The sequence below is a fragment of the Cherax quadricarinatus genome, chromosome 8 (genome assembly GCF_038502225.1).
Source record: "Cherax quadricarinatus isolate ZL_2023a chromosome 8, ASM3850222v1, whole genome shotgun sequence".
NCBI lineage: Eukaryota > Metazoa > Arthropoda > Malacostraca > Decapoda > Parastacidae > Cherax > Cherax quadricarinatus.
This window is the reverse complement of record NC_091299.1, coordinates 25,769,484-25,782,731: the sequence shown is the minus strand read 5'-3', so window position 1 is coordinate 25,782,731 and position 13,248 is coordinate 25,769,484. Positions and strand designations below refer to the sequence as shown.

The 13,248-nt window shown below is 45.7% G+C and overlaps 1 protein-coding gene across 1 annotated transcript in view; it reads left to right on the top strand.

Annotated features, from left to right (window-relative positions):
• The window catches only part of fng (Fringe glycosyltransferase), a 191,838-nt gene that overhangs the window by 97,995 nt on the left and 80,595 nt on the right, over positions 1–13,248 (top strand). Inside the window, exon 2 of the mRNA XM_070082971.1 lies at positions 5,458–5,506. Coding sequence (XP_069939072.1) covers positions 5,458–5,506 — 49 coding nt within the window. The remainder of the gene's footprint in view (positions 1–5,457; positions 5,507–13,248) is intronic.

Genomic DNA, 13,248 nt, shown 5'->3' with positions numbered 1-13,248 from the left:
GACACGATTGCAAATAAACCATACCCCCGGCCGGGATTGAACCCGCAGGTTCAATCCCGGCCGGGGGTATGGTTTTTTTGTGTACTAGGTAACAGTACTAGTTATAGTACTCAACTTGCCCCTTATCACTACAGGTACCTTGTACCATTTTCCAAGCCTCTTATTTTCATATATAGTAATTTCAGTCTATATTATGATGTCTCTCTCATAAGTTGTAAGGGACTCAAGCACCCCCGGTAATTTAGATTTTTGGACTGGGTATATACGAGGTGTGAAGGTTGTGTGTACATTATCCAGGTGAGTAGTTTCTCCTGCCTTACGAGGGAGAACCAGCGACCTGATGAGTGTCTCCTGCCTTACGAGGGAGAACCAGCGACCTGATGAGTGTCTCCTGCCTTACGAGGGAGAACCAGCGACCTGATGAGTGTCATCACTGGCTTCACATGTCTTGTTTGCAACATTCTAGTTAAAATAACAACAACAGCATCTTTATTTCTACCAGTACATGTACGAGATATACAGACCATAGCTGACATCAGTGATATACTACTATGTAGAAAGCCTCTTGTTATTCTGAGCATTTCCCGCAAATTAGGTCAGTTTTGTCCCAGGATGCGACCCACACCAGTCCACTAACACCCAGGTACCCATTTTTACTTATGGGGAATATGGACAACCGGTGTAAACGCTTCTGATGTTTCTACCCTCTCTGGGAATCGAACCCAGACACTCGCCGTGTGAAGCGAGAGCTTTAGCTACCAGGCCGCGGGGCACCGTGTTGTGATTCTTGAATGTAATATCTGACATGATCACTCCCAGTTCTTTCACAATAATGTACATAGACTGTTGCGACCATGGTATAATAGCACACAAAATATGTGATAAAGGAATAACTGGAAACGTGGCCAGATGGGTCTTTAACTCTCTATCCAAGAGAACGCACAGAGTAATGGTAAATATAGTCGGAGGCTGCTGTTGTGAAAAGCTGTGTTCCACAAGGCACAGTACTCGCCCTCATCCTGTTCCTCATCCTCATAGACACAGACAGAGATGTAAACCATAGACAGCTGTCATCCATCGTAGACGATTCTAAAATCTGCATGAGACTTATCCACTGAGGACACAGTAAACCTCTAAGTAGATATAAACCAAGTCTTCCAGTGGACCGCAGAGAACAATATGATGTTCAGTGAGGACAAATTCCAGTTACTCTGTTATGGAAAATTTTAGGAAATGGAAGCTGGAACGATGTACAAATAAATTGTAACCGCACAATAGAGTGAAAAGTTAATATACTCGTAATAATTCAGTAAAACACCTTAATTACTGGGAATGGTTGCAGTCACTTGACCTGTACTCCTTGGAGGACAGGCGAGAAAGATACATCATAAGTTACATCTGGAAATTCCTAGAGGAAATGGTCCCAAATATGCACATAGAAATTACTCCCTACGAAAGTAAAAGACTCGGCAGACGGTGTACCCCCAACGAAAATCAGAGGTGCCATGAGTACACTAAGAGAAAGCACAATAAGTGTCAGGGGCCCAAAAGTTTTCATGAGCTTCCAATTGTTCATAAGAGGGATTACCAGTAGACCCCTGACTGTCTTCAAGAGGGAGTTGGATAAATTCCTAAAGTCAGTGCCTGACCAGCCGGGTGCTAGTTCATACCCTGGATTGCGTGCGGCCAGAACAATCTGATTGATCAGGCCTTGATCCACTGGGATGAAGGTAGTGTATTAGGTGAAATTTGTTCTCAGTGGTCCACTGGAGACGTTAAATCTCAGCTTGGAGATTTAGCGTCCTCAGTGGATGACACTCTCGTGCACACTCTTACTATCGTCTGCAAAGGATCATACAATGTTATGATTTATGTCCCTGTCTGTCAGGTTTATTAAGAATGAAAAACTGGGGCGAGGACCGTGCCTTGGTGGTGGTGATGGTAGGATGATGGTGGTAGCGGTAGTTGTGGGCATGTTGGTTGGTAGATTGTGGTTTACCCACCAGGTGAGTACCTGATGACCATCACAAGGATCATGGTACCTGCGGGCCACCTACCTACCTCTCAACCACTTTCCCTTCAACCCCCCTCCATCCCATAACCGCTACCATCCCAACCCTCCACCACCACCACCACAACCACCACTACCGCTCATGATCACGCAGAATGACAGGTAAAACTTAGACCAGAAAGCTCTACTAAATCAACCAAAATGTGATGGATATGTGGGGCAGCGGGCCTCCAGCAGCAACAGCTTGGTTGACTAGGCAACCACCAGAAGAGCCTGGCCCATGGCCGGGCTCGGAGAGTAGATAAACTCTTGAAACTCTTCAAAGATATATCAAAGGTAAGATATATCCAGTACATACATACCTATACTCTCCTACCCTTTCCTTTCTTAATAGTTCTTAGCCCTGTAATGTTTCCTTTCCAGCCTGGGAGGCCTGGTCTGAGACCTGGTTTGACACCTGGTCTGACACCCAGCCCTAACATATAACCACTCACATCACAGCTGGTTCCCCATGTGGCCAGCTGCTAGTGTCACAACCGACTAATCTGTACGTCTCTCTCTCTCTCCTGTCATCCAACACAGCCAGCCAGGGCTGGCTGTGTTGGATGACAGGGCGGTTTAGAGTGACATTCCGCTAGTTTGACCGTCCCTTCCCCGAGAAGAGTCATCGGGAAGGCAGGCGAAGGGAGGGATGAGCAAGGCGGGAAGTGGAGAGAAGTTTGTCAGGTCATGTTTTCAGACACTCGGAGAGGGACTGGTGACTGGCTGGCTGCTGGTCCCTGGGGTCTGACCAGAGAGGAACTGGTGGCTAGCTGCTGGTTCCTGGGGTCTGACCAAAGAGGGACAGGTGGCTGGCTGCTGGTTCCTGGGGTCTGACCAAAGAGGGACAGGTGGCTGGCTTCTGTTCCTGGGGTCTGACCAAAGAGGGACAGGTGGCTGGCTGCTGGTTCTTGGGGTCTGACTAAAGAGGGACAGGTGGCTAGCTGCTGGTTCCCGGGGTCTGGCCAGAGAGGGACTAGTGGCCAGGTGGCTGGCTGCTGGTTCCTGGGGTCTGACCAGAGTGGGACTGGTGGCTAGCTTCTGGTTCCTGGGGTCTGACCAGAGAGGGACTGGTGGCTAGCTGCTGGTTCCTGGGATCTGACAGAGAGGGACTGGTTGCTGGTCCCTGGGATCTGACCAGGAACATTGCCACAGGGTATAAAGTCTTTACCCTGCTGTAATTGCAGCTCTCTGCTCCTCTGATTGCTAACAATGACACAGTTGAATCAAAGCTCGCGTCTTGGGCGTGGTCCTTCTTGGAGCTCGATTTGATATGGGGGTAATTGGAGATAATTGGATTCAGGTATGTCAGGTGTGTGGAGATGCCTTTGTCAGGTGTGGAGACGCCTTTGTCAGGTGTGGAGACGCCTTTGTCAGGTATGAGACGCCTTTATCAGATGTGGAGATGCCTTTATGAGGTTTGGAGACGCCTTTATCAGTTGTGGAATGACACTTGTGTGTATCAGGAGTGGTGAGGCTCCTGTGTACTCCGGCTCCGGTAGCAGAAAAACTCTGGAGGCTCAACTGAAGGTGAAGGTACTGAGATTCAAGCAGTTCCACCATAAAGAATTAGACACATGTCCAACATCTGGGTATCTTTATTTGTAGACGTTTCGCCATCCAGTGGCTTTATCAGTACAATACAAAGACATAAGGCGAAGAACTACATACAAAAGATGAGGTAATCAGTCCCTCAGCCTTGGAGTTGGTGAAGAGCACCGTAGTGTTGAAAGAAGTCAGTTCCTTCAAGCTGCACATCCTTCAAGCAGCATATCCTTCAAGCAGCACATCCTTCAAGCATCGCAGGTCACTGTGAAGTTTGTGTATAGACTTGGGACCTTTGGAAACCTGTGGGGGACCTCTCTGGGACCTCTAGGTAACCTCTTCTCTCTTTCAGACTACTACTTAAAGGTACTCCTAAGATTTACACCTCACTGAGTCTACGCTAGCAGCAAGAGATCTTTACATATTTTCCAGCCGCGTTATTCCACCAGCCTTGGCAGTAACAGCCTAGTTGATCAGGCCCTGATCCATCGGGAGGCCTGGTCATGGACCGGGCCGCGGGGGCGTTGATCCCCGAAATAACCTCCAGGTAACCTCCAGGTATATGTGAGCAGGGTAAGCCAGGTATGCCTCTCCACCTTATATACCTTTCCATCTGTAATATACCTTTGATGGGCTTCGAGAGTTTTGTGCTACTCCTTGAGCCTGGTCCTGGGCCCAGGGCCAGGTCTGGGCCAGGCTCCTGGGCCCAGGGCCAGGGCTTTCTGCTGCCTGCCAGGTCAACGTGTGTGCTCAACTACTCTCACTTTCAGAGAGAGAAATAGTTTAGGGAACCATTTATCTACTGGGGAAACAGAGCTTCATCAGTCCAGTACACAGAAGGATGGGGAAGATCAGGAGGTTGAGGTTATCAGTCCCTCATCCTGGAGTCGAAGTGATCACTCCATCAGTCTTGTCAAGATTAATGGACCATGTGTGAACAAAGTAACTTGTTACTTGATGTGTGAACATTGTTACTTGTTGTATGAACAATGTTACTTGTATGAACAATGTTACTTGTTGTATGAACAATGTTACTTGTATGAACAATGTTACTTGTATGAACAATGTTACTTGTATGAACAATGTTACTTGTTGTATGAACAATGTTACTTGTATGAACAATGTTACTTGTTGTATGAACAATGTTACTTGTTGTATGAACAATGTTACTTGTTGTATGAACAATGTTACTTGTTGTATGAACAATGTTACTTGTTGTATGAACAATGTTACTTGTTGTATGAACAATGTTACTTGTTGTATGAACAATGTTACTTGTTGTATGAACAATGTTACTTGTATGAACATTGTTACTTGTTGTATGAACAATGTTACTTGTTGTATGAACAATGTTACTTGTTGTATGAACAATGTTACTTGTTGTATGAACAATGTTACTTGTATGAACATTGTTACTTGTTGTATGAACAATGTTACTTGTTGTATGAACAATGCTACTTGTATGAACAATGTTACTTGTATGAACAATGTTACTTGTTGTATGAACAATGTTACTTGTTGTATGAACAATGTTACTTGTTGTATGAACAATGTTACTTGTATGAACATTGTTACTTGTTGTATGAACAATGTTACTTGTTGTATGAACAATGTTACTTGTTGTATGAACAATGTTACTTGTTGTATGAACAATGTTACTTGTTGTATGAACAATGTTACTTGTTGTACGAACAATATTACTTGTATGAACAATGTTACTTGTATGAACAATGTTACTTGTATGAACAATGTTACTTGTATGAACAATGTTACTTGTGTGAACAATGTTACTTATATGAACAATGTTACTTGTTGTATGTACAGTGTTACTGACCTGACTGACTCTTCTGTTCGTCCTCCAGACTTGGTTCTTCACTGACACTGACGATGCTGAGTACCAACACAAAACAGGTGAGTCATGTTGACTGGTGAGTCATGTTGACTGGTGAGTCATGTTGACAGGTGAGTCATGTTGACTGGTGAGTCATGTTGATTCATGAGTCATCAGAATTCGTAAAAATTGAAACACCGTCACCAGTACTGGGTCACCATCAACAACACCAGGTCACCATCACCAGTACTTGGTTCACCATCACCAGTACTTGGTCACCATCACCAGTACTTGGTCACCATCACCAGTACTAGGTCACCATCGCCAGTACTAGGTCACCATCACCAGTACTTGGTTCACCATCACCAGTACTTGGTCACCATCACCAGTACTTGGTCAGCATCACCAGTACTAGGTCACCACCACCAGTACTAGGTCACCATCACCAGTACTTGGTTCAATATCACCAGTACTAGGTCACCATCATCAGTACTTGGTCACCATCACCAGTACTAGGTCACCATCACCAGTACTTGGTTCACCATCACCAGTACTAGGTCACCATCACCAGTACTTGGTCACCATCACCAGTACTAGGTCACCATCACCAGTACTTGGTCACCATCACCAGTACTTGGTCACCATCACCAGTACTAGATCACCATCACCAGTACTAGGTCACCATCAACAGTACTTGGTTCACCATCACCAGTACTAGGTCACCATCACCAGTACTTGGTCACCATCACCAGTACTAGGTCACCATCACCAACACTAGACCAATATCACCAATACTAGGTCACCATCACTGTCATGTGGGTTTCGATAACGTGAATGGGGTAAGAATACTCACGTAGGCTGGTAGTACGTATAATATAACAGAAAGTATGGGGAGCACCAACAGCCGACCTGTCTCTCTCTGCTTCCTACTACGACCAACCCATAGTGCCTACGGGTGAGGGTGTTTGAAATCCTGCTATGGTCAGCAGCAATATGAATACAGTCAATGATTCACACAGACGGTTGGTAGTGAGTCATCTACTGGTACACTGGTTACTGGTAACTGGTTACTAGGAACTGGTACTACTACTGAGATCACCAGTACTAAGTCACCATCACCAATACTAGGTCATCACCAGTACTAGGTCACCATCACCAATACTAGGTCACCATCAAAAGTACTTGGTCACCATCATCAGTATTAGGTCACCATCACCAACACTAGGTCAATATCGCCAGTACTAGGTCAATATCGCCAGTACTTGGTCACCATCAATATTAGGTCACCATCATCAGTACTTGGTCACGATCACCAGCACTAGGTCACCATCACCAATACTAGATCATCACCAGTACTAGGTCACCATCACCAGTACTTGGCCACCATCACCAGTACTAGGTCACCATCACCAGTACTTGGTCACCATCACCAGTTCTAGGCTGCCAATATCACCAGTACTAGGTCACCATCTCCAGTACTTGGTTCACAATCACCAGTACTAGGTCACCATCACCAGTACTTGGTCACCATCACAAGTACTAGGTCACCGTCACCAGTACTTTGTCACCATCGCCAGTACTAGGACACCATCACCAGTACTTGGTCACCATCAGCACTACTAGGTCACCGTCACCAGTACTTGGTCGCCATCACCAGTACTAGGTCACCATCACCAGTACTTGGTCACCATCACCAGTACTAGGTCACCGTCACCAGTACTTGGTCACCATCACGAGTAATAGGTCACCATCACCAGTACGTGTTCACCACCAGTACTAGGTCACCATCACCAGTACTAGGTCACCATCACCAGTACTAGGTCACCGTCACCAGTACTTGGTCACCATCACCAGTACTTGGTCACCATCACCGGTACTAGATCACCATCACCAGTACTTGGTCACCATCACCAGTACTAGGTCACCGTCACCAGCACTTGGTCACCATCACCAGTACTAGGTCACCATCACCAGTACTTGGTCACCATCACCAGTACTTGGTCACCATGACCAGTACTAGGTCACCGTCACCAGTACTTGGTCACCATCACCAGTACTTGGTCACCATCACCAGTACTTGGTCACCACCACCAGTACTAGGTCACCATCACCAGTGCTAGGTCACCATCACCAGTACTTGGTCACCATCATCAACACTAGGTCACCATCACCAGTACTTGGTCACATCACCAGTACTTGGTCACCATCACCAACACTAGGTCACCATCACCAGTACTAGGTCACCATCACCAGTACTAGGTCACCATCACCAATATTAGGTCACCACCAGTATTAGGTCATCATCACCAGTACTAGGTCACCATCACCAGTACTAGGTCACCATCACCAATACTAGGTCACCATCACCAGTACTAGGTCACCATCACCAGTGATAGGTCACAATCACCAGTACTTGGTCACCATCACCAGTGATAGGTCACAATCACCAGTACTTGGTCACCATCACCACCACTAGGTCACCATCACCAACACTAGGTCACCATCACCAACACTAGGTCACCACCATCAGCACTAGGTCACCATCACCAACACAAGGTCACCATTAACACTAGGTCACCATCAACACTAGGTCACCATCACCAACACTAGGTCACCATCAACACTAGGTCACTATCACCAACACTAGGTCACCATCACCAACACTAGTTCACCATCACCAGTACTTGGTCACCATTATCAACACTAGGTCACTATCACCAACACTGGGTCACTAACACTAGGTCACCATTATCAACACTAGGTCATCATCACCAGTACTTGGTCACATCACAAGTACTTGGTCACCATCAACAGTACTTGGTCACCATCACCAACACTAGGTCACCATCACCAGTACTAGGTCACCATCACCAGTACTAGGTCACCATCACCAATATTAGGTCACCATCACCAGTATTAGGTCATCATCACCAGTACTAGGTCACCATCACCAGTACTAGGTCACCATCACCAACACTAGGTCACCAACACTAGGTCACCATCACCAACACTAGGTCAGCACCATCAACACTAGGTCACCATCATCACCACTAGGTCACTATGACTCACGAAATCGTAATGACACGATTGCAAACAAACCATACCCCGGCCGGGATTGAACCCGCGGTCAGAGAGTCTCAAAACTCCAGCCCGTCGCGTTTGACGAATCTCATTGTGGCTAGCTGGTCAAGTGGCTAAGGCGACGGTCTGGAGTTTTGAGACTCTCTGACCGCGGGTTCAATCCCGGCCGGGGTATGGTTTCTAGGTCACTATCACCAACACTAGGTCACCATCACCAACACTAGGTCACCATCACCAATACTTGGTCACCATTATCAACACTAGGTCACCATCACCAACACTAGGTCACCGTCAACACTAGGTCACCATTATCAACACTAGGTCACCATCACCAACACTAGGTCACCGTCAACATTAGGTCACCATCATCAACACTAGGTCACCATCACAAACACTAGGTCACCACCATCAACACTAGGTCACCACCAACACTAGGTCACCATCACTAACACTAGGTCACCGTCAACACTAGGTCACCATCACCAACACTAGGTCACCATCACCAGTTCTAGGTCACCATCACTAACACTAGGTCACCATCACCAGTATTAGGTCATCATCACCAGTACTAGGTCACCATCACTAGTACTAGGTCACCATCACCAATACTAGGTCACCATCACCAATACTAGGTCACCATCACCAACACTAGGTCACCATCACCAACACTAGGCCACCACCATCAACACTAGGTCACCATCACCAACACTAGGTCACCATCAACACTAGGTCACCATCAACACTAGGTCACCATCACCAACACTAGGTCACCATCAACACTAGGTCACCATCAACACTAGGTCACCATCACCAACACTAGGTCACCATCAACACTAGGTCACCATCAACACTAGGTCACCATCACCAACACTAGGTCACCATCATCAACGCTAGGTCACCATCACCAACACTAGGTCACCATCAACACTAGGTCACCACCAACACTAGGTCACCATCACCAACACTAGGTCACCATCATCAACACTAGGTCACCATCACCATCAATAGGCCACCACCATCAACACTAGGTCACCATCACCAACACTAGGTCACCATGAACACTAGGTCACTATCAACACTAGGTCACCATCACAAACACTAGGTCACCATCATCAACACTAGGTCACCATCACCATCACTAGGCCACCATCATCACCAACACTAAGTCACCATCACCAGCACCATCTACTCTTAGTACCACCTCCATACAACAGTTTTATTGAGTTACTCCTAACATCTTCTCGTCTGCACTGCAAACAATTGTTTACCATCATAATGACACTAAAGTTATCTTATCGTTACAAGTATTGACTGATGTTGTAGTGGCCAGACTTAGGCTTGGTTACAAGCACTGACTGATGTTGTAGTAGCCAGACTTAGGCTTGGTTACAAGTACTGACTGATGTAGTAGCCAGACTTAGGCTTGGTTACAAGTACTGACTGATGTTGTAGTGGCCAGACTTAGGCTTGGTTACAAGCACTGACTGATGTTGTAGTAGCCAGACTTAGGCTTGGTTACAAGTACTGACTGATGTAGTAGCCAGACTTAGGCTTGGTTACAAGTACTGACTGATGTTGTAGTAGCCAGACTTAGGCTTGGTTACAAGTACTGAATGATGTTGTAGTAGCCAGACTTAGGCTTGGTTACAAGTACTGACTGATGTTGTAGTAGCAAAACTTAGGCTTGGTTACAAGTACTGAATGATGTTGTAGTAGCCAGACTTAGGCTTGGTTACAAGTACTGAATGATGTTGTAGTAGCCAGACTTAGGCTTGGTTACAAGTACTGAATGATGTTGTAGTAGCCAGACTTAGGGTTGGTTACAAGCACTGACTGATGTTGTAGTAGCCAGACTTAGGCTTGGTTACGAGCACTGACTGATGTAGTGGCCAGACTTAGCCTTGGTTACAAGTACTGACTGATGTTATAGTAGCCATACTTAGGCTTGGTTACAAGTACTGATTGATGTTGTAGTAGCTAGACTTAGGCTTGGTTACAAGCACTGACTGATGTAGTGGCCAGACTTAGCCTTGGTTACAAGTACTGACTGATGTAGTGGCCAGACTTAGGCTTGGTTACAAGTACTGACTGATGTTGTAGTAGCCAGACTTAGGCTTGGTTACAAGCACTGACTGATGCTGTAGTGGCCAGACTTAGCCTTGGTTACAAGCACTGACTGATGTAGTGGCCAGACTTAGAATAGGTTACAAGTACTGATTGATGTAGTGGTCAGACTTAGCCTTGGTTACAAGCACTGACTGATGTAGTGGCCAGACTTAGCCTTGGTTACAAGCACTGACTGATGTAGTGGCCAGACTTAGGCTTGGTTACAAGTACTGACTGATGTAGTAGCCAGACTTAAGCTTGGTTACAAGTACTGACTGATGCTGTAGTGGCCAGACTTAGCCTTGGTTACAAGTACTGACTGATGTAGTAGCCAGACTTAGGGTTGGTTACAAGTACTGACTGATGCTGTAGTAGCCAGACTTAGCCTTGGTTACAAGCACTAACTGATGCTGTAGTGGCCAGACTTAGCTTTGGTTACAAGCACTGACTGATGTAGTGGCCAGACTTAGCCTTGGTTACAAGTACTGACTGATGCTGTAGTGGCCAGACTTAGCCTTGGATACAAGCACTGACTGATGTAGTAACCAGACTTAGCCTTGGTTACAAGTACTGATTGATGTAGTAACCAGACTTAGGCTTGGTTACAAGTACTGACTGATGTAGTAACCAGACTTAGGCTTGGTTACAAGTACTGACTGATGTAGTGGCCAGACTTAGGCTTGGTTACAAGTACTGACTGATGTAGTAACCAGACTTAGCCTTGGTTACAAGTACTGATTGATGTAGTAACCCGACTTAGGCTTGGTTACAAGTACTGACTGATGTAGTAACCAGACTTAGCCTTGGTTACAAGTACTGACTGATGTAGTGGCCAGACTTAGCCTTGGTCACAAGTACTGACTGATGTAGTGGCCAGACTTAGGCTTGGTTACAAGTACTGACTGATGTAGTAACCAGACTTAGCCTTGGTTACAAGTACTGATTGATGTAGTAACCCGACTTAGGCTTGGTTACAAGTACTGACTGATGTAGTAGCCAGACTTAGGATTGGTTACAAGTACTGACTGATGTAGTGGCCAGACTAGGCTTGGTTACAAGTACTGACTGATGTAGTAACCAGACTTAGGCTTGGTTACAAGAACTGACTAATGTAGTAGCCAGACTTAGGCTTGGTTACAAGTACTGACTGATGTAGTAACCAGACTTAGGCTTGGTTACAAGTACTGACTGATGTAGTAACCAGACTTAGCCTTGGTTACAAGTACTGACTGATGTAGTAACCAGACTTAGCCTTGGTTACAAGTACTGACTGATGTAGTAACCACACTTAGCCTTGGTTACAAGTACTGACTGATGTAGTAACCAGACTTAGCCTTGGTTACAAGTACTGACTGATGTAGTGACCAGACTTAGCCTTGGTTACAAGTACTGACTGATGTAGTAACCAGACTTAGCCTTGGTTACAAGTACTGACTGATGTAGTAGCCAGACTTAGGCTTGGTTACAAGTACTGACTGATGTAGTAACCAGACTTAGGCTTGGTTACAAGTACTGACTGATGTAGTAGCCAGACTTAGGCTTGGTTACAAGTACTGACTGATGTAGTAACCAGTCTTAGGCTTGGTTACAAGTACTGACTGATGTTGTAGTGGCCAGACTTAGGCTTGGTTACAAGTACTGACTGATGTAGTAACCAGACTTAGCCTTGGTTACAAGTACTGACTGATGTAGTAACCAGACTTAGGCTTGGTTACAAGTACTGACTGATATAGTAACCAGACTTAGGCTTGGTTACAAGTACTGACTGATGTAGTGGCCAGACTTAGCCTTGGTTACAAGTACTGACTGATGTAGTAACCAGACTTAGCCTTGGTTACAAGTACTGACTGATGTAGTAACCAGACTTAGCCTTGGTTACAAGTACTGACTGATGTAGTAGCCAGACTTAGGCTTGGTTACAAGTACTGACTGATGTAGTAACCAGACTTAGGCTTGGTTACAAGTACTGACTGATGTAGTAACCAGACTTAGCCTTGGTTACAAGTACTGACTGATGTAGTAACCAGACTTAGCCTTGGTTACAAGTACTGACTGGTGTAGTAACCAGACTTAGGCTTGGTTACAAGTACTGACTGATGTAGTAACCAGACTTAGGCTTGGTTACAAGTACTGACTGATGTAGTGGCCAGACTTAGCCTTGGTTACAAGTACTGACTGATGTAGTAACCAGACTTAGCCTTGGTTACAAGTACTGACTGATGTAGTAACCAGACTTAGCCTTGGTTACAAGTACTGACTGATGTAGTAGCCAGACTTAGGCTTGGTTACAAGTACTGACTGATGTAGTGGCCAGACTTAGCCTTGGTTACAAGCACTGACTGATGTAGTAACCAGACTTAGCCTTGGTTACAAGCACTGACTGATGTAGTAGCCAGACTTAGCCTTGGTTACAAGTACTGACTGATGTAGTGGCCAGACTTAGCCTTGGTTACAAGTACTGACTGATGTAGTAACCAGACTTAGCCTTGGTTACAAGTACTGACTGATGTAGTAGCCAGACTTAGCCTTGGTTACAAGCACTGACTGATGTAGTAGCCAGACTTAGCCTTGGTTACAAGTACTGACTGATGTAGTAACCAGACTTAGCCTTGGTTACAAGCACTGACTGATGTAG